The 23,628-nt window shown below is 63.6% G+C and overlaps 1 protein-coding gene across 2 annotated transcripts in view; it reads left to right on the forward strand.

Moving 5' to 3' along the window:
- SLC7A5 (solute carrier family 7 member 5) overlaps nt 1-21,157 on the forward strand; it is a 33,054-nt gene extending 11,897 nt beyond the window's left edge. The window contains exons 2-10 of one of the 2 annotated variants that reach the window (XM_033846351.2): nt 2,558-2,683; nt 12,224-12,329; nt 12,788-12,832; nt 13,223-13,346; nt 13,800-13,903; nt 14,315-14,411; nt 15,052-15,201; nt 16,783-16,960; nt 18,037-21,157. In XM_033846351.2, coding sequence (XP_033702242.1) covers nt 2,558-2,683; nt 12,224-12,329; nt 12,788-12,832; nt 13,223-13,346; nt 13,800-13,903; nt 14,315-14,411; nt 15,052-15,201; nt 16,783-16,960; nt 18,037-18,092 — 986 coding nt within the window. In that variant the 3' untranslated portion in view covers nt 18,093-21,157. The remainder of the gene's footprint in view (nt 1-2,557; nt 2,684-12,223; nt 12,330-12,787; nt 12,833-13,222; nt 13,347-13,799; nt 13,904-14,314; nt 14,412-15,051; nt 15,202-16,782; nt 16,961-18,036) is intronic. The other variant, XM_033846352.2, reaches the window with a different exon arrangement.
- Nucleotides 21,158-23,628: the final 2,471 nt, after the last annotated feature.

Here is a 23,628-nt window from a genome sequence, read left to right on the forward strand (position 1 = left end):
GGTGGGCTCCGCTCTGCACAGGCAGGGTGGCACCCTGTGTTCCTGAAGGGGAGGGCCTTGGGTCGGTAGAGGAGGGGCCCTGGGCCTCGGTCCGTCCCGCCCCCAGTGACCACTGCAGGGGGATGGCCCTGGGGCTGGGGCTCTGGGCCAGCCACACCCCCTTCCTGGATCCTCCAGGTCCTTGTCTGTGAGGTGGGGAGAGGTGCCCCTGCTCCCCTTGGGGTGCACACCCCAAATGGGGTGAGTCAAACCAGGTGAGTGGTGCAGCGGTAACAGCGAGGGCAGCTGGGCAGGGCTGGCGGCGGGAAGAGCCACCTCCCCGTGTGTGGCTTGGCCACGGCTCTCCCCACTTCCTGCCTGGCATGAATGGAGGAGTGTGATGCAATCTGTCAGCCTGTTGGCGCATCCGGAAGGGAAGGCCTCAGGGCTGTCACATTCCCCATAATGTGCGACTGTCCTGGAAAAGCCCCCTCCCCGCCTTACTGTGCCCAGGCTCCCTGGGGCCAGTGATGGGAAGGAACCTGGGCTGCCCTCCAAGGCCCCCTCACCCTGGCTCCCAGCCATGTGGCAGGTCGCACCAGCCTGGATGCCCAGGAGAAGGTAATTCTGCTGTTCAACCTCCTCCCCCGCCCCCGCCCCCGACCTGGCGGTGGGAGATCAGATGGGTCTCAGAGATCTGGGTCTGCCCCTAGCACCGTGTACAGGGGTCCTCTCTGAGCCTCTGTTTCCTCTTCTGTGCTGGGAATGGCAGTGCTGATGTACTTAATACGGGACAGCTGTCTCTGCATTGGTCCCGAGGCCCCGAACTGAGAGTGTGTCCACCCCAGAGCCACACGGCGGAGGCCACTGGTCCTGTTTGTCCCTTGCACACGTCGGCCCCCTCATCTGAGCCCGGGCTCCGCTCCTGCTGCCGGAGGTGGCTTCAGTGCTGTGCCGTGGATACCCTGTCCCCCCGTTCTCACAGCCTCGTGTAAGCGCCACTACCCTGAGGCAGCTCATGTTGCCACGAGCCTCTGACAGGTGCAGCCTCGGCCCGGGTCCCCACAAGTGCGGGCCCCTCCAGGTGGCTCTTTGCCTTCGTATCTGGTCTGGGAACATCCGAGGGTTTCAGTTTAGGGGTAGCAGCCAGAAGCAACTGGTTTTGAAAGTTTTCAGCCTGAGCTTCCTGAGGGCTTAGCGAACAGTCGTGGTCAGCCGCCGCGTCGGCCAGGCCTAGGGCAGCAGAGAGAAAGTGATGGGGCGGGGGCGGTATTTGGGTATCAGTTAATTTCTGGAAGAGCTAAGCGTGGGCGGGGTGCAGTGTGGGCCCCCGGCCCTAACCAGAGCTCAGGGGGCCATGTCCTGTTTTCCTCACACCTGAACTGTCAGGTCTCATCTAGTTAAACAGCGTGGATTTATTTCGTTGTGGCCTTTCCCTCACGTCGTAAAAGTACACGTAATTGATTTAGCTGGGGGCGGAAGCCACGTGGCATCTGCCAGCCCGGGGTTGGTTCTGTCTGGAGCAGAAGCCCGGTCCACACTTTCTCACCCAGCGCAGCCCTTGGGAAAAGCCGGTGTGTGCGGGGCATGGTGGACAGACGCCCTTCCCTTGGGTCCAGGCTGTGCTGGTTAATGTTCGACCACCAGCCTGCCGAGAATAAAAGGCCCCATTTGCGCCCCGGCCCTCTCCCTGGGCAGCTGGCGTCAGCAGCGGCGTGGGCACTGGAACGCTGGCCTCGCGGCGTGCGTGTTTCCACGTGCGACTCGGCCGAGAGGTAGGAACCACCGAGTAGGAAGGCCCGGGTGTTGAGTGTTGGTTTGTTGCCTTTGTTTTAATCTCATTTTGCTTTGTGGTGAGTTTGCAGAGGGGCTGCTGGCGAGGTCCCTGAACACTGAGCGCTGCCTCCACCTCTGCTCAGGACTTGGAGGGTCTCCCTGGGGTCCCAGGCGGGGCCTGCGTGTGTCGGCGCATTGGGGGAGCCTGGCTTAGCTGCCCGCCCCCCCGTGTGTCCTCTCCCTCCCCGTGGTGGTGACTGGCATGGAGTTTGGGTCTTTAGTATCTCCTGTGACACCAGCCGCAGAGTTCGTGCTCGTTTGCTATTCTCACCACTGGGAGCCTGGGCTGTGCATCTCCTTCAGCCCCCGTGGACCGCCCCCCCCCCCCGGACTTGTCAGGCTGATGCCGCACCCCTTGTGCCCCTGTGGGATCCTACGAGGACCCTCTGAAGAGAGGGTTCCCACCTTGAGAAGTTTGGGTGCCTGTGGGAGAGCCTGACACTTGTGCTGAAATGTCAGGTGGGAGCAGAAAGGTGACTGAGCACCACCCCCCCGAGATGGCAGTGTGGGCGTTCAGCCTGCTCTGAGCCCAGCGCTCTCCTCGAGGGCTCCTGCAGGAGGGACTCAGGTGGCGGTGACGTGTTGAAATTCATTCATTAGGACAAAAAGGCCTTTTTGGCAGCCTGGGGGGCACCTGGGCTCACAGCTGTCTCTCAGCCTGTGACCTCAGGGCTGGGGTTCTCCCCGCCGGCCCCTCTGCCCGCGTTTCCGCGGGACTCACTCGCTGCCCCTGTCTCCACAGTACTGCTCACGGCCGTCAACTGTTACAGCGTGAAGGCCGCCACCCGCGTCCAGGACGCCTTCGCCGCGGCCAAACTCCTGGCGCTGGCCTTGATCATCCTACTCGGCTTCATCCAGATCGGGAAGGGTGAGTGCAGCCCCTGGGCTCTCCCAGCTGTCCCGGGAGGCCCTGCTGAGCCTGGGGGCGTGTGGGGGGAGGGGGAGGGGTCCCCGTCTCTGAGCGCCCGGCCCCAAATCCACCGCCTTAGCTAACGGGTGTCACTGGAGTCGGCGCGTCACGCGGTCCCGGGAGAAGCACTGACACTGAGTTAGGCGGGCTGCACGTCACCTGGCGGGTCGTCCGTCCCAGAGCAGCAGGAGAAACAGGTCCGCCACGCAGAGGCCGCTGTCCTGCCCACACAGGGTGGGCCTGGTGGTGACCGGGGTGGGCGGTGGTTCGTGGGGAGAGCTTGGCGACGCGCCTCCTGCATCAGCAGCACGGCCGAGAGGTGCTGTTGCCGGTGCCGCTGGATCTTCCACACGGGAACGTGCCCCCAGCCCCCAGCAGGGCCCCCGTGCCCTGTGGATGGCTGCCCGCCATGCCGACCCCTCCCGTGATGGGCGCCGATGCAGTGGCGTTTGGTGGCAGTGTGTCTTCCCGCTGGGCCGCGTTCTCGTGGATGTGCCGCAAAGTTTATGCTGCGGGCAGGTGGAGTCTCCCCGTTTCTGGCTACTGAGAGGGATGCTGTCGGGAACATTCTCGAGGGTGTCTCTTGGTGAACGGAGGTACTGGCTTCTCCAGGATGGCTGGATGGCAGGCCCACGCTAGCCTTGTGCGTGGCTGCCACAGATCTGTGGTCACCGTGACGACACAGAGCAGCACCACCCCGACCCCCGTGGCCCCGTGTGTCGGGGAGCGGGGAGACCAGCCTCTGTGTCCCCTGGCTTCCTGGGAGCTCAGGTGCCAGCATCTTCCTGAAGACAAGACTTTGTCTGGAGGACCCCGGCCGGGCTGGGTTCCAGGTACCAGGAGTGCTGACGGGAGCACAAAGGGAGCTGAGGGACTCCCTGCCACTGAGAGCTTATGGGTGGAAACCAGTGGGTAGGAGGAAAAATCCATCCTGCGCCCACCAGACGGTCTAGCTGGGGAGCACGTCAGTGTCATTGGAAGAGGACTTGCTGGTGCAGGTTTTGCTTGGCTGGTGTGATTAGATACAGGCTGATGAAGAATGTAGGGGGGCCGGAGTTTTGTAAAAACAAATTTCAGCAGGGAGAGCAAAGCGCCTTTGTTCAGCTTGAATACATAACGTGTTTATAATCCTACTGCCATCGAAAACGTCCCCCCCCGAAGCCATTCCTTTCTGAACCTGGGAGGCAGTGCAGTGTCTGCAAAATTCCTGTCCGCTGGTTTCCCTCCCAGATGGATGCCCTCCCTTGCAGAGGACACTTTGTGAAAACAACCCTTTCCCCACGAGAGTCGCCTGACTTACCCCTTGGGCGGCTGCCCCAAGGATCCCATGCTGAATGTTGGCGGAAGGGCCAGGACCCCTCGGGCAGGGGCTCAGCCTCACGGTGCCCAGATTGGCCGCGAGCCACGGTGCATCTGGAGGACATGACCCCCATCTCGCAGACCTGCCCACGTGCCGTCTCTGCCCTTTACCAGTGCCCGCCTGGCCTGCCTGGTGCCCAGAGGGGCCTGGGGGCTGCAGAAGGGGCTGGGGCGTGGAGCCCGGCAGGTCCAGGTTCCAGGCCTCTGTTCCAGGCCTCGTCCTCGTTGCCAGTGAGACTCGTGGGCAGTCCTGCCCGCCTTCCTGTCCTCCTTCACCAGAACTTTCTGAGGCCCCGGGTGTGGCTCTGTGCTGAGACCCAGTTGAGGACTCGGCCCTGCCGTCCAGGGCTCGCGCTGTGTCTGGTGTGCGGACATCAGACATGTGCACAGGAGACTCGCAGACGGGCAGGCAGGGCTCGGCCCCGATCAGGAAGGCCCTTCTGAGGGCCAGAGGGACGGCTGGATGAAGGCTCAGAGTTGGTGTGACCGGGGCTGGCTCTGCAGGGCCCGGGAGGGGCTCAGGTGGCCCGGAGGCCGGGGGAGGCACGCATGCAGGGCCTGGCACCACGCGAGGGCTCTGGATCCCTGCACCCCAGCCTTCTCAGCAGGGGGGCACTGAAATCAGGCTGGCGTTTCAGAGCCCAGTGGCCATGAAGTGTGGGTGGCAGAGGCTTGGCCAGGGGCGGCCACAGAGAGAAGCAGGCCCGGCGCGTGGTGTGGAGGGGGTGCCCCGAGGACCAGGGCTGAGTGACAGCGGTGGGCAGAGGGGCACTTCGTGCCCGCTTTGACTTCTCTCTGTCGGCCCTTTACCTACAACACCCAGCAGGCCCACGGCCCGAGGCCAGGCCATTCCGAGACTGGAGGGTGGGAGTGGGGAAGGCTCGTCCCTTGAGCCCCGGCCCCTCCTGGAGGACACACAATGGGACCGTTGTGGTTTTGCTCGGCTGTGTCCTCCGGTGGGCGGGCCCCCGGCGTCTCCTGGAGCAGTTGGAGCAGCTGGTGTCACCCTGCAGGTTAAGGGTGCCCCCTGGGGGAGCTCACGGGAGGGGGAACCGACAGGCCCGGCCCCGGGCCCTGGCCTCCATGGCAGTTCCTGTGAGGTCACCTGGTGCTGAGACGTAGGCGCCCGTGTCCGGGAGGCCTGGGCGTGGAGGCTCCTGGCCCCTGTGCTGATCATGTGTGTCTGGGCACTGCCATGGAGTGACCTGGGGCAGGCGTGGCAGGAGTCCACCTGGGCCGAAGGGGATCCTGGCAGTGGGGAGGCCCCGGTGGAGCTGTGAAGGCCAGCGTGCCCCCAGGGCTGGGACGAGGCTGGGAGTCTCTTGACAGTGTGCGTTTTAGTTCTTAGGTTAGTGGGCCCCCAGGGCACAGAGCGGTGGTGGCGCAACCCTGCCCGGCTTGTAGCAGGGTCGGGGTCCAGTCATGACCCCACAAGGCCTGTGACGATGGGCACTGTGTGCGGGGACGAGAGCTCCCTTGAGGGACGGTCCGCCCTGCGTCCTGTCCCAGGGTGGTGTCCGGAGCTGGTGGGGAAGGCCCTCGGCAGCCCAGCCAGGTGGCCAGAGCACTGGGGGGCAGGGAGGAGACCCTCGTCCTGGGAGGGTCTGGGTCTCAGCAGGGCCCTTCGCTAGCTAGAGCCTTGGTGTCCTCATGTGTGAAGTGGCCACAGCGGCCCCAGGCCTTGGCTGGGGTTCACTTCTCCCCACGGTCACCTGTGCCCCAGGAGACAGGGGCGGGGCCAAGGGGGAGGGCGGGCCAGTCTGCTCCTCACCCAGTGCCCAGAGCAGCAGGTCGCGCGGCAGACATGGGCACCCCTCGGCCACCGCGGGAGGGCTTGGATGCGGGTGTCTCTTTCCTCTGGGTGCTCTTTTTTCTTTTTTTTTTTTTTTTTCCGCGGTACACGGGCCTCTCACTGTTGCGGCCTCTCCCGTTGCGGAGCACAGGCTCCGGACGCGCAGGCTCAGCGGCCATGGCTCACGGGCCCGGCCGCTCCGCGGCATGTGGGATCTTCCCGGACCGGGGAACCCACGTGCCCTGCATCGGCAGGCGGACTGTCAACCGCTGCGCCGCCAGGGCAGCCCTCCGGGTGCTCTGATTGTTTTTAGTGGAGACCTTTCCGTCGGCCTGCGTGGCTCTGGGCAGATTCCGAGTCCAGAGTCATCACAGGTGGGAAGTCACATGCTTTGCTTGTGCTGCCCTCGGGGATGAGACCAAAGGCCTGGAAGTTGGCTCTCTCCCTGCCGACCTTGCTCACCCGTGCCCTGGGTGGTCAGCTGCTCGGACGGGGCCGCAGCAGGACGGGGGCGGCAGCCACACAGCCCTGTGCTGGGCACACTTTGTGCCCAGGGGTCTCTGCAGCCTGTGCAGTGCAGAGAGGGTCCTTTGAGGCTTGAAGCTGATCTTGAGGCCCCGGGGCAGCTCCTCCAGGAGTTTAAAAGACGGATGACACCGGAGACAGACGCTGGCCACGGTGAATGGGCACCGTCACCACCACCCCCGAGGCAGAGCGGAGAATAGGCACCAGACACCGTGCGCTCAGCCCAGGGTGTGGAGATGGGAAAGAGGGACCCGCGGCAAGCCAGCTGTGGGATGCAGCCTCCCAAGGGTGCCTGGTCTCTGGGTGGAGCAGGAGACCCGCTAAGGGCAGGGGTCCTACAGAGCTGACTCTCAGATGGGGCTCAGTCCCACGGCCAAGCACCTGCTCGCTTGGCCCGTGATGGTGAGGCGGGATCCAAGGCCACGGCTGTGGCATGTCCTGACCATGCCTGTGAAGGCACAGTGGAAACAGGGAGTGTTGTGGGGCAGCCGCAGCGCAGGACACAGACCAGGGCCTTAAAACGACAGCAATTACCCCCTCACAGTCTTGGGGCTGGCAGTCCAAAACCAGGCCGCGCTCCCTCTGGAACCTGGAGGGAGGAGCGTCCTTGCCTCTTCCAGCTCCAGTGGTTCCCGGGCTCGTGGTTGCATCACTCTGCCTCTGTCCTCACGTGGCCCCCGCGTTTCTGTGTCTTATAAGGACGCTTTCGGGGAATTACGGCCCACCCTCGTCCGCGGTCTCAACCTTGAGATCCTTGCGTTGATTACATCTGCAAAGATCCTTTTCGAGCAGGTCACCTTCTGAGGTTCCAGGGGGACATGAACTTTGGGGGTACCCTGTGCAGTGTGCTCCACCACATACACGACCATTATGTGGAACCCCAGAGGGTTCAGGAGGGACCAGGTGGAAGGTTCCTGCACAGTGGACACCCGCCCACCCTGGTTCGGGGAATGACTTTCTCACAGTCAGCGTCAGCGTCCTGGGAGGAGTGCCCGTGGGCAGAGGCAGGAGGGAGAGCACTGGGCAGGGCGCGGCCTGGTCACCCTGAGGCTCTGGCATTTTTCCAGCTTGCCCCCAGCTGCCATCTCCAGGCTGGGCATTGAGAGACTGTGGGTTCCCATGCCCGGGCCCAGGCCAAGCCTTGGTGAGTGTGACGTAAGCCCGGCAGGACCTTGGGGGGACGCAGACGCCATGAGGAGCCCTTGTCCTCTGATTCAGAGGGGCTGGCACACCCCCCGGGGCTCCTGGTCCCGTCCCCACGCGCACAGCTCCTGAGAGTGGGGTGCCCTGCGCCCCCGGGTCGAGGGTTGCCATGGCTCTGCCTGCATGACGCAGGGGGCTGGGCTGCTTTCCCTGAAATCGGCTCCTGGGGCCTTGTGAACACCCGCACCCCAGCCACCCTGGTTCCCGAGGCTGCCAGAGAAGCCAGGATGTGGCTCTGCGCTAGCCTTCACCTTCCCGCGGCCCTCCGAGATGGGCAGACCCTATGAAGCGGCCTTGGGGCCTGCCCGCAACGCGGGTGAGCCTGGGGGCGGGACCCACCCCAGGTGGCATCACCTTCTGGGTGAGCAAGTTAGAGGCGGCTTTGAGGCCTGCCGGGAAGCCCCAGAGACGGGGTGGCCCAGGGGACCCACACCCCCAGCCCCTGCGGGAGGGCCAGCGCTCCCCCATCTGTCCATCGTGATGACTTTTCTGCCTGCCTGCCTTCTGTAGGCCTGGGGGCCCCATGAGGACAGAGCTGGAGTGGGGAGCTCGGCGGTCATGGGCGGGGGTGGGGTGTTAACGAGGTCCTCCATCCCGTGTCTGGCCGGCATCTGGAGCTCTGTGTTTTTAACAAGGATGGCATCCCGGTTTGGGGTCCGGGGCGGGGACGGCCGAGCACATGAGCCGTGCACCTGCCAGCACCGTCTATAGCGGGATCCCGCCCGGCACTGTCTGCTGTGTTGGCCGTCTCGTGTGTTGCCGGGTATTCGCGTCACCCACACTCCACCCACTGGATGACGCCCCCAGCCGTGACAATCCCAAGTGTCTCCCATCACCGCAGGTCCCCTGGTTGCTGGGGCCGGTGGCGGCTGAGTCCACCGTGCGGGGTCTGGGATCTGCCCTGATCTGCCCTCCCAGGGGGTTTTCTTGTGTGTCCTCTGCGGTGGCCGCCAGGCACCGAGCGACTGCGGACACACATCATTCCATGGGGTGTGGCTGCCTCCCTTGCTTCTTCTACTGCTCTGGAGACTACCAGGCAGGTGCCGCGCACGCCCCCCAGCTCTCCAGACCTCTGCAAGCCCCCCTGCTCTGAGGGCTCCAGCCCCAACAGGATGCCCGGGCGGCGCGGGCAGGCGGAGCCACTGTCCCCGGGCGGGCGCCCCCGAGCCGTGCCTGTCCTGGGGGTCCCGGGGCCAAGTGCCTTGCAGAGCCAGCAGGCCCGGCGCCCATTCCAAGGCGCCCGTGGAGAGGAGGGCAGAGCTCGGCCAGTGTTTGGTCGGGTGCCCAGCCCGGCTGCGGGTCTGATCCAGGCGGCCCTCCAGCTCAGACGGAGGCTGGACAGACCCAGGAGTTCTGCCGAGGGGGCCCACGTGTGCACCCAATCGGGCGCTGGCTGTCGGCAGGAGGGAGGTGACAGGGAGGGGGCAGCACAGAGGGACTTGCAGTGGCAGATGGGAGCCCAAAGCAGCCACATTCCTGGCGGAGCTCCCCCTCAACCCCCTGCCCCCTGCACCACCGTGCCAGGGGAGAAGCAGGGGGTGTGCTGGCCTCTGTGCACCTGGATGCCCACTTTCCTCCGGGGCATTCGGGTGCTTTGTAGACAGGGAATGAGGCCCCGGATAACCAAGGGAGCTCCCAGCAGGACGGCCCGGCCACACCTGTCCTACCGAGGCCCCCAGTGGAGCCCGTGAGAGTCTTCAGTCTGCGTTTGGGCCAGAGCAGCTAGTATTTTCTTGGGGTTTCAGAGGCTGCAAAGTCACTCTAAATCCAGGAGATAACCGTTCTGCAGCAGGAATTCCATCCGCCGTCTCAGGGCGATGACGCGTTTACGTCAGGACTGCAAGCCGTTAGCACAGCGCCCCTTGATGAAAACAGAGGCTTCCCAGGCCTCGGGGCTGAAAACGGTTCTGTAACCCCAGCCTGTATTTCAAGCCTTGAATTTTATTCTCAGCAAGAGCACAGGCCGTCCTCCTGCATAGCCGTGTCTCTAGCCCACACGTGCACGTGCGTGTATCCGTGGTGCACGCACATGCACACACGTGTGTACAGTGTCACTAATTCAGGATCGTGCTCGAGGTGGGAGCCAGGTTTTTTTAATAAATTTATTTATTTATTTATCTTTGGCTGCATTGGGTCCTAGTTGTTGCACGCGGGCTTTCTTTTAGTTGTGGCAAGCGGGGGGCTACTCTTTGTTGAGGTGCACAGGTTTCTCATCGCGGTGGCTTCTCTTGTTGTGGAGCATGGGCTCTAGGCGTGCAGGCTTCAGGAGTTGTGGTGCACGGGCTTAGTTGCGCCGCGGCTTCTGGGATCTTCCCGAACGAGGGCTCGAACCCGTGTCCCCTGCACTGGCAGGCAGATTCTTAACCACTGCGCCACCAGGGAAGCCCTGGGAGCCAGTTTTAATGGCTGCACCAAGATCTATCTTCCAGCGTGTGTGAAAAGCAGTTCCCCTTGAAGCACAAGCAGGAGATCGAAGTATGTCCTGTTGGGGAAATGGTGCAGATTGAGGAGAAAATCTCAAGTGCCTTACTTGTAAGGAGCCCTTGCTGTGAAAGGCCTTCAATGTTCCAGAAGTAGTTGCAAGACCCTGACCGGCAGCAGCACCCTGTAGGGGTGCAGGGTCTTCTGGAGACCTGAGGTCGCGGGAGCAGCTGCAGCGTCTGGGAGTGGCTGCCTGCTCAGGATGCCAGACCCAGGTCCGTGGGCAGGTGGCCTGAGCCTCAGCTTCCCCAACTTGTGGGACAGATGCCCCTCCCCCTCCTCACAGCTGTAAAGGAAGGCACATTCCAGAACATTCCATGGGGAGCAGCCGGGCCCTGGGTGCTGTGCTGGGGTGCCCTGTCCTGAGCCGGCTCTGTGCACTGCCCCTGCCCACCCGCCTGCTGACCCCCCTGTGACCAGGCGGTCTCAGGACCCGGGCCTGTAACACAGGTCACGTGTGGGTGGCGGGCTGGGTGAGCTACCAGCCTCCCGGGAGCCTTTTCTCATCACGAGACCGTGGCCTCATCTGGGGAGCGGAAGGGACCTCCTGCGTCCTGAGTCCTTCTCCCAGCTCACGCCTAAGCACACCTGCAGGGCAGAGTCCAGGCATCCAGGGCATCTGGACCCAGAAGGGAACTTGGGGTCCCTCCCCTCCCCCCGCGGCGTTTGCCAGAGGAAATGAGTGCTGCCTTGAAGTGCAGGCTTTGACTGGGTAGAATGACGGCGTTTTATGGGAGCCTCCCTGCCACGGGTCCACTTTTCGACCTCCTCATACCGTCACCGTGTTGTGTTCCTGGGGTGACCAAGGCCATCGCCCTTGTGGAAGGCATGGCGTCCTCCATCCCCCCGTCCCCCGAGGGACCTGCAGATCCTCCAGCCACGGGCGGCAGTGACCCATGTAGCAGCCCCAGGGTCACGTCTCAGCCTGGTCCCTCGGGTCCTGGACCATGTGCTTCTCAGCAGCACGGGGCACAGACCCTCATATCCAGAGCCGTGGGGCCTGTGTCACGGCCGCACCCAGAGCCGGGGAGCCAGGAACGAAAACCCCGTGGAGTCTGGCCGCGCCCCTGCCCGTGTCTGTCAGCACCTGGCTGGCAGGCTGGTCCCTCCTTATGGAGCGAGTCTTTCTGGGCCTGGGTGTTATGGGGCCATTTCACAGATAGTGTAACAGCCTCAGAAAGGGCCAGACACTGTCCTAGTAGCCAGGGACCCTTCTAAGGCCCCCACGTTTCACGTCTACCATACTGGGTTGAGTGGTGGCCCCCAAAACATGTCCAACGGAATCGGTGGATGTGGCCTTACTCAGGAAAAGGGTCTCTATAGGTGTAATTAAGGAAAGGATGGAGCTGAGATCGTCCTGGGTTAGGGGGGCCCTAAGTCCAATGACAGGTGTCCTTTCGGGTCACAAGAGGGGCCACAGCAGAGGTGCCGGTGAAGGCGGGGCAGAGGTTGGAGCGATACGACCACAAGCCCAGGACGCCTGGGGCCATTCAGGGTGGAAATGGTCAGCAGAGAAGCCGACCCCCTGTGTCCAAGAGCCCAGTACGTCCATCTGGGTTAGGGAACAGAGCTGAACCCACCGTCCCTCACCAGCTGCAGCCCCTCGGGTACAGCCACGTCCCAGGGCGGGTCCAGGTCGTCTTCGGGAGCTCGTGTGCCCAGACGAGAAGCCTGGCTTACGCTTAGCAGCTCTGGGCTCCCAACACTGAGGGGGAGAGTGGAGACGCAGCCCAGGTGCCCTGACTGGGCCGCATCTTGAGATCTGCAGGGAGCGTCCTCTGAGGCGCCCAGCGCCCTGGAGCCCAGGCAAGGCAGACCCACCCCGGTGCCCGCCCGTCCCAGGCATCCTGTCCCACAGGCACAGATGGGCGCTGGGTGTCCGCCCGGCCGGGGATCTGCAGAGCTGCCCTCCCCATCTCTAGTGGGCGGGGACAGGGGCCTCAGACCTAGCAGAACCGCGCTCACCCTGCCTGCCTGCCCCGGCCCCTGGGAGTTTGGGGGCTCACAGGTGCATTTAATCTGTTGCATTTTTGTCTATTACTGTATTTTGATCCAGGAACATTTCGGAACTTGTGGCTTGGCCTCCGTGCCACGATTTCTAACGCAGAATCCCTATCTGTCTGTTTGGCCCCTGCCAGGTAACATGTCCAATCTGGACCCCAAGTCCTCGTTTGAAGGCACCAAAGTGGACGTGGGGAACATCGTGCTGGCGCTGTACAGCGGCCTCTTTGCCTACGGGGGATGGTAGGTTCTAGAACATCCGGGCCCTGGGGCACACGTGCCAGACCCCAGAGTGTCCAGAAATCCACACCTCTCGGCCATCCACGGGCAGTTCTACGGGGCGGGGGCAGGAAACCCCATGCTTCCCGAGGAAGCACAGAGGGGCCCTCATAGCAGTGCTGTTCTCGGCTCGTGTCCTGCCCCCGAGAACGGGGCCCCGAGATAAACCTCTGCTGACACCTCAGGGACGGTGCTGCTTCCCAGGGGGGATGGCGCTGGGGAGGGGCAGGAGCATCGCCATCTCAGGAGGCGCCCGCATGGCCCCAGCTGCTCACCAGGAGGGAGGGAGCGTCCTGGGGGTGTGGGCGTCCCCTCTCCACCGGCCCAGGGCAGCCAGGTCGGACTCCCCGTGGAACCTGCATTCTTTCTTCCCGATGACTGAGGGAGGAACGTATAATAAAAGTCTGCTCTCTAAATTCTAGGAATTACTTGAATTTTGTCACAGAGGAGATGATTAATCCCTACAGGTATGTATGCGAACAGAGACGCGTGTTTTTATCATTTTCACCTGAGAGAAGGAAGAAGCCTGGTTCTGTCCAAGAGCCCATCCTTGGGCTCAGCCCAGCCCCCGACAAAAGCAGTGCATGGCCTTCCGGGAGGGCCCCTGGGGTCAGGATCATGGGGGCCGTGTGATCTAGAAGAAGGTTCGTCCTCAGAATGGGCAGGAAGCCCATTTCACACATGGGGGCGTGGAGGCCGGCAGGGTTGAGTCGCTGGCCCAGGTTTGCACAGCTGCCCTGCCCCAAGCGCCACCTTCCAGCCACTTGCTGGTCACGTGCCGCTTCCCCTGCAGCGAGGGACAGGCCCGGCCCTGTCGTGGGCTTCATTTTGGTGATGTGCCCGCCCGGTCCTTGCAGAAACCTGCCCCTGGCCATCATCATCTCCCTCCCCATCGTCACCCTGGTGTACGTGCTGACGAACCTGGCCTACTTCACCACGCTGTCCCCTGAGCAGATGCTCACGTCGGAGGCTGTGGCCGTGGTAAGATGCCACCTGCCGCTAAGAGCCGGCCGCGGCCCTCCGAGCCCACGATGAGAAGCAGGCCGGGCCCCTCGTCTGCAAAGTGTGCTCCTACTCAGAGGGGTTGAGCTGGTGCTTTACCAAGCCTGCCAGCGGGTGCAGGGCGCTGGCTGTACGTGGGGACCCCAGGGAGCTTCAGCAGCGCTGGTGCCCAGACCACCCTGCACAGCTTTAAGTTGGCACGTCTGTGGTGGTTCCAGTGATGGTTGCTCTTAGAGCCGAGGGGCTGAGTCCATTACGGACCTCCAGCCCCACCTCAGAGGCCTGTCCCACCTTCCGAATGAATACTGAGCCCCCGGGGAGGGGATTGTGTGTGGGCCAGCCCGGGGGTGGGGGGCGGTGAGGCGCCTGCGGACGGCCAGGTGGGGCAGTCGGGGCGTCGCGGGGCAGGGCTCACGCTCAGCGTCCGTCTAGGACTTTGGGAACTACCACCTGGGCGTCATGTCCTGGATCATCCCCGTCTTCGTGGGTCTGTCCTGCTTTGGCTCCGTCAACGGGTCCCTCTTCACGTCTTCCAGGTGAGCCCCGCCAGGGCCGCCGCCCTCGGTCACGCAGGCTCTGGCGGCAGAGCGGTGGAGCGGGCGGGGCTGCGCGTGGGGAGCTGCTACGCGTGGCTTTCTCGCGTGCTCTCGGAGAGCTCTAGTTTTTGTTACTTTGAGTAATAACATAGCTGTCAAAACATTCAGGTGACACAGAAATAACGCACGTTCCTGCCCAGAGGTGACACAACTGCTGTGTCCGTCCAGGCTCTCTCGTGGGTTCACGTGAACCCTGTGGGGGGCTGGAGGTGACAGGGCCCCTTGCCAGCTGGCTCCGTGGGGGACACCAAGGCCCACGGCAGGGAGCCCGGTCCTCAGCACAGGCCCCCTCCGCTCCCCACCTGCCTGGGTCACTCGGCCGAGGCCGACCGCCTTCCCCTCTGTCCTCAGGCTGTTCTTCGTGGGAGCCAGGGAGGGCCACCTGCCCTCCGTCCTCTCCATGATCCACCCGCAGCTGCTGACGCCCGTGCCCTCGCTCGTGTTCACGGTGAGTCCCCGCCCTCCATGGGGCGGGGGTCACTGGCGGGGCGAGGTGGAGGGTGGGCGTGTCCCTTGGGGATTGTTGGGGGCTCTGCAGAGGGAGTCTGGGGAGCGGCCACGCCGTCCCGGCTCCGCCTAGTGTCACCGGGCTGCGGGCCGGAGGCCAAGGTGCAGGTGAGACGGGCTGTAGCGCGAGGTGTGTCTCCACGTCAGGCTCTTCGCCACACGCTCCCCCGAACCCCACAGGGCGCTGGATGGTTTTTTGTTTCTCGTTCCAAAATTAATACATGGCGGTTATTAAAAAAAAGAGAGAGAGAAACAAGAAGCAGAAACAACCTGGAGGCGTGTGAAGGCAAACCCCCCCCCGCGGGGCAGCGCGTGGCCTGTGACCCCTCCTTGAAATCCAGGCGCCTCGGCCCCTTCCCCGCCAGCGCTTGAAATCCAGGCGCCTCGGCCCCTTCCCCGCCAGCGCTTGAAATCCAGGCGCCTCGGCCCCTTCCCCGTCAGCGCTTTCCTCTGCCGTGAGGGCCTGCGTGTCCCACAGACCACATCTTCCTTTAAGACGGGAGTGGGTGCGTGCGGTCAGCCCGCCTGCCAGGTGTGTCCTGGCGGCGGCAGCGGCTCACGGCCCGTCCCCGTGCTTGCAGTGCGTCATGACCCTGCTGTACGCCTTCTCCAAAGACATCTTCTCCGTCATCAACTTCTTCAGCTTCTTCAACTGGCTCTGTGTGGCCCTGGCCATCATCGGGATGATCTGGCTCCGCTACCAGAAGCCAGATCTGGAGCGGCCCATCAAGGTGAGCGTCCACGCGGTCCCCACGTGTGCCCGGGCAGCCAGCGTCGCTCTGTGGGCCTCCGTCCCCTCTGCACACCGGAGCTCAGGGCACCCTTCTCCAAGGGCCCTGGTGAGAAGCCTTGAGTTCTCCTGATGACTGTTTGATTCTAGGTGCTGGGGTTCGTCAAAGCACACGATAGTCACCCCCCACCCCCAGCACCTAATCCTCCTAGAGCTTATCTTCTAGCGAAAGGAGAGGAGCAGGAGTAAGCAGCTTGCGGCCCCGGGCGGCCGGGGTGGCCGTGAGCAGACTGCACGTGGGCGGAGGGGACGGGCCCCACCTTGTCTGGGGAGGGGCGCGTCCTCTGACTTTGCCCCTGAGTGAATGGGGGCTTTTCGGGACCAGGCTGCCCACCGTGCCCCCAGCCTGAGGTCGGCTCTCTGTGTCCTCATAAACTCAGTACTGGGCACAGCTGCCCAAGGGCGACCTTGTTTCTGCAAAAAGGGGGTCACACCCCTGCTGGGGAGGCCTGGTGAGCACGTCAGCTATGCCCCCGACAGTCATGGCGGAGTGAGAGGGCAGAGCCCGTGGCGTGGCGGCTGCCGACCGGCAGCTCCTGCCCTTCATCCGGTCCTGGTGGCGTGTGGCCAGCAGCTGGCGCCTGTCCAAGGGCCCCTCGCCCACCGAGCAGTCCTGCGATGCCAGCCAGGACCGGACTTCCTGTCTTGGACAGGTTCCGCCAGGGGACCCAGCGACCTCAGTGCCCTGGACCACCTTGCTCCCTGCTTGTGGGGAGCAGGCCTGTCCTTGTGGAGCTGGGGGTGGAGCAGGCATGAGGGCCGACCTGATGGGACCCTCGCTCACCCCAGGGTCTCTTGCCAAGGTGTAGACAGAGGGCGGGTTCCGGGTGTGGACAGACCGCCTGGCAGGAGGCACGGTGGGTGCAGACAGGGGACAAGTGTCCCTGGGGCCCTGGCCGTGCTGTGGGTGCCTCTGTGGCTCCTCTTCCGGGCCCTGTGTGGGCGGGGCTGTCTGCCAGGCAGCCACGCAGCCTGTGGTCCAGTCCATCCGCAAGGACTCTCTGGGAAGGTGGGCGCCCCTTGCCTATTAGCGGGTGGCCACGGCCTTCCCAGAGGCATTGCCCAACACCACGGGACAGTGGTGAGGGGCGGGGCCGGGGGCCCGCCCTGCGATGTGGGAACCAGGGGGGCCCACCTTCCCCCACCTGGGAAGCCTGGTTGGTCCAGCTCACCCGCCAGCACCAGCTGGGCTTTGGGTAATTACTGCCCAGTGCTGGGTGCTGAGGTGGGTACACGGAGAACAAGGTTCTCAAGAGGCCAGCACGACCCAGGGGAACCTCAGGCCCTAGTAAACCCTAGAGACGCTGCGCGGCGAGTGTGGCAGCCTGGGAGGCCGGGCCCTTTTGGATCCGGAAGGATCAGCTGGGCGCAGGGCTGTCCGGGGGGGTCCATGGGAGGGGCTGGGGGGGCCCAAGGGCGAGGCCGGCTGTGGCGGGGGCACAGGGAGGGCGCCGTGCTCCCAGGGCTGGCCAGGACAGGCGGGGAGGCCCCGCTCCCCGTGTCAGCTGCGTCCCCTCCGCAGGTCCACCTGGCTCTCCCGGCGTCCTTCATCCTGGCCTGCTTGTTCCTGATCGCCGTCTCCTTCTGGAAGACGCCCGTGGAGTGCGGCATCGGCTTCGCCATCATCCTCAGCGGCCTGCCCATCTACTTCCTCGGGGTCTGGTGGAAAAACAAGCCCAAGTGGCTGCTGCAGAGCATCTGTGAGTACCTCCCCCCCGGCCGCGCCTCCTCCACCCGCCCTGGGGTCTGCCCCGCCCGCCTGGCCGGGAGCGACGCGGCAGGCAGTGCCCACGGCCGGGGGTCCGCGGGGGGTCGGGGTCGGGACGCGTGAGGCCCTGGCCGAGCAGACCGAGCTGGGCGTGTCGGGTGGCGACCTGGCCTACGTGTTTCAGGGTAAGGCGCTCAGCTGCGCACCAGCTAATCTCAGAACAAGGGATTCCAGAAAACCAGGCCGCTCTTGCCAAGTAACGAAATCCCCGTCTGCCGCCAGCTTAAACCCAGCCGGCTGAGGAGGAGAAAACAGGGTCTGCACTGTGGCCACAGGGCTCATTTACAAGCCTGGTTCAGGACCCTGTGCCGAGACCACTGTTAGTGTGACCGGCTCCTGCATGGGCTTCAAAATCCCCAAGGTAGCCGTCCCAGAATTCTCATGGGCACCTGCCCGGGGCCCAGGACGCTGCCCATCATGTTGCTGGGGCTTTGCCTCCAGCCCGGACTGTAGTCCCTGTTGAAGAGCTGTCGGAACACACCAAGGGCCTAGAGCAGGGCCCCTCCGTTCTGAAATCTCCCCCGAGTGATGCTCGTGGAGGCTCTGTGGGTGATGGGTTCACCTGGGCGCCAGCACACCCGCCTGTTCCAGCCCCTCTGAGGACCGCGGTGGGCGTGCTGGCTGCCGGTCCTGGAGGTCTGCCAGGCGGTGGCCCAGGTGTGGTGTCACAGGCCTCCAGCAGGGGGGCCACCATCTAGTTACGTCTCTCGATGGCCCTGGGGTCTGAACCGGGATGAGGGGTGGAGTCGGCACCCGCCTGTTGCCGGGATCCTTGGCCTCACCTCCCTGAGTAACGTAACCCTCAGGAGGCCTGCAGGCCCGAGGTGCGCACGTGCGCGCACACACACGCAAATTGGGAGGTTCCACGTAAATGTCTGGCTTTCTGGCTTCTCCTACAACCTCAGGACGCATCAGGACGGGGTGGGGTGAGCCCACATCCCTCGCTGCCCTGACCCCCCAGGCCCGGGACCAGAGGATCCCCAAGTAACTCCGCTCTTCTCCTGGCAGTTTCCACGACGGTCCTTTGCCAGAAGCTCATGCATGTGGTTCCCCAGGAGACGTAAGCGACAAGATCTGAGAAGCTGCCGGAAGGAAAATGCAGAGATTGTTTTAAACCACCCACCCCTTAGAAAGCGACTCCGGTTCCATCATCCAGGCAGCTCAGCTGGGGGCCCCCACCGTCCCTCCCCCGGGGTGGCGGCCGGGCCACTGTGAACCCTGGTACGAATTTAGTCCCAGAAGACGGATGTCTGTGGATACCTCTCGAGCGTGCAAGCGGGAATGTTGGACCGAGGAGGCCGCGGGGCTTCCTGCCGAATCAGGCCTTCTCCCTTCTCACCTTTGTGTATTTGTACTTTTTTTTAACTTTATTTTATTTTTTTTGGCCGCACCGTGCGGCGCGTAGGATCTTAGTTCCCCGAGCAGGGATCGAACCTGTGCCCCCTCCATTGGGAGCACCGAGTCTTAACCACTGGACCGCCAGGGAAGTCCCTTTATTATTTTTGTTTTAACTTAATCTTAGGTCGCGTCGACGCCACCAAGATGATTATTTTTTAAAGAAACGTGTGTTGGCGGAGGGGGGGGGGGCGTCTTTTCTCCCCTAATGCCACCCGTAGCACGATGTGCCTCAGAGGGACCAGATCCTGTCGCCAGGTTCCGGCACGTCTCGAGAACGGAGAGGTTCTGAGAACCCCCGGCAGTGTTCCGGGCTCGGCCTCACCCTCTGGACGGTGGCCTGGACACACGCGCTTGGGCTTTGCCGTTTCTCTGTTACCGTAGATGTAGTGACTTGCGTGAAACTAACCCACGTGCTCGTGTCTCGTTGCCTTAAAGACCTGCGCTAGCTCCCTTCCCCACCCCAGAAAAGAAAGAACATCTGAATGAAAGGCTTGTAGAAGGAAAGGCCTTGGGCTGATCGACAGTGGTGACCTGGTGCCTGCCGCGGGCAGGGGCATCCGAGCGGAAGTCAGGGGCAGCTGGGAGACCCCGGACCTCCCACCGGGACGTGCAGATCGGGGCCAGTTTGGGGGCTAGACCCGGTCACTCAGGACACCTTTGGGCTCCTGACTGTACAGTCTCTCCCTGGACACCAGCCTGAGCAAAGGCCAGAAGCTTCCAGCAGCTCCTATGCTGGGCGAGTGGGCAGTGCTGTTGCAGGTCAGGTCTGCATCGGTTTTGGAGCCAAGCTCTAGTCCTTTGAAAGCTTCACACTTGAAATCTGGAAGCAGACGCCGTGACCCCCCGTGGGCTTCTCCTCTGTGTTCCCGCAAGGCAGCTCTCCCGGGCCTCGAGGGCTGGATGGCAGCCCTGCCAGCTATCGGGGGCTGGCTCTCAGCTCCTGGCCAAGGCGCTGCTGTCCCCGCCCCCGTCACCTGTCCCAGACTCGGGGAGCTCGAGTCCAGGCCTCGGCACTCTGCACCTGCTCTGAAGGCCACCTGACTCGGGGTCTGGCTCCCGCTGAGACCAGCATGGTACACCCGCCCTCCCCTCCGGAGAGCCTGTGCTCGCAGGCTTTCGTGTTTGTGGTTCCCATAGCATTTTCCCCAGGGGAGGCAGCCGAGGCCCAGAAGCTCCTCTGGCCTGGCCACCGGCTGGCTTTCCTGTGCTGTCACTGTCCACAGAGTCAGCTTGGGGAGCAGCGTCACCAAAGGTCAGATCGGCTCCCTCCAGGCCCCTCTTAGGCGCTGGCGGCTCTGCCTTGGTCTCTGACCCCTGACCTTCCCACCAGGGGAAGGATGAGACTAGCCCTTGGGCATCGAGCCTCACTGCTCAGCTGTAGCCATTTCCCCGGGGCCATGTGAGCTCCGAGTGGCCAGTCCATCCACTGCCACCCACCTGGGCTCCGGGGCCCCGCATGGTCCGATGGGCCCAGAGAGACCTGACAAGCAGCTTGTTGCGGGGGGGCCAGGCTGGGCATTGAGGCTGAAACAGAGGTGGCCACGTGTCCACCCCTCCCTCTTCGTGCTGGTCAGGAGACCCCTGCCCGCCTGTAGCTCCTGACGTGTGAGGAGGACTGAAGGCCACGGAAGTCTCCTCACCAACCCAGTTGTCCCGGGGCTGTAAGCCACGCGTCTAGGGGCTCAGCTCAGCGTCTGAAGGCAGAATGTCATCCAGGAGGTCAGAGACCTGGTTTTAGACTTTCTGTATTGGGGCCTCAGTTTTCTCACCTGTAAATGGGGCCCACAGCTGCTGTACCACCTGCCTGGTGGGATTGTGCCCCTTCAGGAGGAGACTGGCCATCGTAGCCACCGCAGCCCCTCGCACAGCTGGCGGGCAGGGTGCTGCCTGGGGTGCACGGCCCACTGCCTTTCCCACCGCAGCCCCTCGCACAGGGGGCGGGCAGGGTGCTGCCTGGGGTGCACTGCCCACTGCCTTTCCGCGGGGGTCCAGCAACCGCTGAGCAGATTTTGGCCTCTTTGCCTCCAGGGTGTCGGGGCGACACTTAGGACGCATCGTGGTCAGACCACTGGCTCTGGACGTGACCTGGCAGAGTGCAGGGAGCCAGGTGTCCCTGTCCAGACTGCAGTGGCCTTCCCACCACGTGCATCTTGGGGAAGTGGGGTGGCGCCAGCCCTGCAGGAGTGACGGGGCCCCTTTGCGCACTGAAAGGTCAGAGGTCGTTCTGAAGCGTGGCTCTCCACAGCATGTGGGAAGGCAGGTGGTGGGCCCAGGCTGTGATTTTTGGGGCTGTGGGGTCCCGTGCAGCCCAGGGCCCCCGCCCCGCCCGCCCCTTAGAAGGCAGGCGTGTCTGTTCTGGGGCAGAGACTCCACTCCCGACCACACTACTGACAAGTGTCCTGAGCGTTCACCTTCGTAGGTTACTTTTTTTTTTAAGCCACGTTTTGGCGTAACAAGTGTGCAGCCGTTCTGCTTTGTTTCGTCCTCACGTCTCACTAGTGTGAGGGGTGCTGTTGGCACCGTGTTTATTCATCGCGGGAGTGGCGCACAGCCCAGCTGCTCCACGGGTCCCAGCCACGCCAGCCTCCCACCACGATGTCGTGCGGTGACGTGTGTGACTTCACGCCTCTCCTGCCAACCGCTACCCTGTTACATGCTTGGCTGGTTCGGGATGGGCAGTTCTGTGTTTTGTGGGGGGGGTGTTTGTTTCTAAAGAATTATAAGCACTGCTGATGGTTTTCTGTCTTGTATTCGGTGCCAGGTTCTGGCTGTAGGGAGGTTCCTGGAGGTGCCTCCCCGGGGTGGGGGTGGGGGTGGGAGTGATCATACGCCTCCTTGCCCAGTTCGGTCATTCATTCATTCATTTGCCAACAGCCTCCTCAAGGCCACAGGTGGGTGCTCAGGGCCAGGGAGGAGGCGAGGGGATGAGGGGGGGGAGTTTGGGTCCAGCTCTCAGGAGGGACCTTGAAGTTGGGGCCGAGGAGCACAGGCCTGGCCTTGGGGCGACGGCCAGGCCGGGACCAGCGCCGGGTCGGGGGGAAGGGACAGGCTTCCACAGCAGCCCTGAGGGTAGTCATCACAGCCTCGGGGCCCTGCCAGCCCTCGCTCGATGCCGGCAAACTCCACTCCTCGCGGGGCCGTGCATGGCGGGACGGGGGAGGCCACCTGAACCTCAGCGAGGGCAGGAGGCTCGTCCACGGCGGCTGCCACGCGAGCCACGGCTGCTGGGACCAGGGGCCTTGGGTGCCCTGGGGGAGGCGTCCACTCCAGCCCCTGGGCTTGGGGCAAGGGAGTACCAGCCACGGGCCAGGTGCTGCCCCCAGCGGGGTGGGTGCCCAGGGTCCCTGAGCACCATGCAGCTTCACTTTTTGCTGGAGAAAACCTATTACTCCAGGGAGACCAGCTGAACGAAATCCCAGGGGCAGCCCCGTGAGATGCACAGACCGTGACGCATCCACTCGTGTTAAAAGTCCTGCTTCCGTCTCCAGGGGAGCAGGTGGGACACACGAAAGGGCACTGGCATCCCGATCGTTCCTTGGCCCTCAACGAGAGTGCCTTTCATGGTCACTGACGGAAAAGGGTCTGGACACGAAAGGACAGGTCTCACACCGACCTGAATGAACTGCCCCACGCGTGTGGTCTGAGCGGAGCTGGTCAGGGTCCTCTGGGGCAGGAGGGGGCAAGAGAAGAGAAACGTCTCCGGGTGGGGGACCAGGGCACTTTCGCCCAAGCCTGTGCACGGAGAGAGCAGCCTGTTTGGAGAAGGTGGGGAAGAAGGTGGTGGGATGCTGGCTGCTGGGGGAGGCCTCTTCTCGTAGTCCCCGAATTCTTGGGAAATTGCCTGGGGAAGCGGCCGGCGGGGTCAGGCTGTCGGCAGCGAGGCATGGACCTCTGACTTCGCTGAGCCAGCCCTGCCCGGGGGGTTAGCCAGAACCACCGTGAGGGCGTGGGATCTCGGCAGACTGGGGATGGGGGCCAGGCAAGCGGAACTGGATTCCAGGCAGAGTGGGACGGGGCGGGGGTGACATCCGGGCCCAGTGGGAGAGCTCAGACACCCCACGACGTTACGAGGACCCTGGGGAGGAAGCAGCACCCCCTGGCGCTCCTGCCTCTGGACAGGACCCTTTCGTGCGTAGTAAACGTGTGACCCTTCCCTGGTCTCCAAGATGGTGAAGGGGTGGCCCAAGAACCAGGAGAGCAGCACATCCTCACCCCCAAAGGCGCCCCCTGCACTCGTGGGGCTGCCCCAGGCTACCAGCCTCCCTTGGGGCCCCAGGACCCTTCACCCTCCTGCCTGAACTGCTCCTCAATTTCTTCGTGTGCCCGGCCACGCCACACAGGCCCCGAGCTGCACGCGTTATTACTTCTTGGGGCCCAGAGTCTGGCAAGACCCAGATCTTTGTTCTCCAGCCACAGGGTGACTTAATTCTGCAAGTAGGAACTCAACGGTGATTAAACTTAAACGCCTAGATCACACCAACACCCTGGGTGATCAGATCTTCACAGAACCTGTCTCTACCCGTTTCACTGGAGAACACATCCTCTCTGGGTCAAAGAGGGGCACAGAAGGTTCCAGAAGCCGCTCCCCCTCATTGATCTCTGTGCAGGCTGGTCGAAGGATGGCATGTGGCCCCCAGACGGGCTCTTACCCTCACGCCCTCCCTGAAGGAGGGCTCTGGGACCCAAAGTCGGCGTGGGTCTGGCCCTGCCCACCTCGTGGTCCCAACCCTTCCAAGCCCGGGCAGGTAGTAGCCACCTGCGCTCTCTGGGCCAGCCAGGCCCCTGAACTTGGGAATGCAGCAAGTCCAGGGTAAGGAGCCCTCAGGGCCGACTGGGTCTCCCCGCCCCGGAAGCTGCAGGCTGGGCCGCTCTTCGTCTCGACAGGGTTCCACCTCATTGTCCTTCCTGCACAGCCGGCGAGGCTGGTTCCTCTGGGGAGCGAACATTTTCCCACTGCCAAGGGCCGCTGTGTCCCGGGCGGCCATGGGAGCGGGAGGGTGCCCCTGGACGTGACTGCGCTTCCCGCCCGTCCCTCTGGCTACCATGACATCTTCCAGGCTCTGAAGGTGGTCTCGTGGGACGGCCCTGCCTGGTTCTCAAGGAGCCACGGGGGCGGGGGGCTGAGTCCCCAGTTCTTCCAGTAAAGCCACTCCTGTTTTCTCTCTGGGCCTCGTCCCTTGACTCGGGCTGCGAATCCCCCAG

The sequence above is a fragment of the Tursiops truncatus genome, chromosome 19, assembly GCF_011762595.2.
Source record: "Tursiops truncatus isolate mTurTru1 chromosome 19, mTurTru1.mat.Y, whole genome shotgun sequence".
NCBI classification, from domain to species: Eukaryota; Metazoa; Chordata; class Mammalia; order Artiodactyla; family Delphinidae; genus Tursiops; species Tursiops truncatus.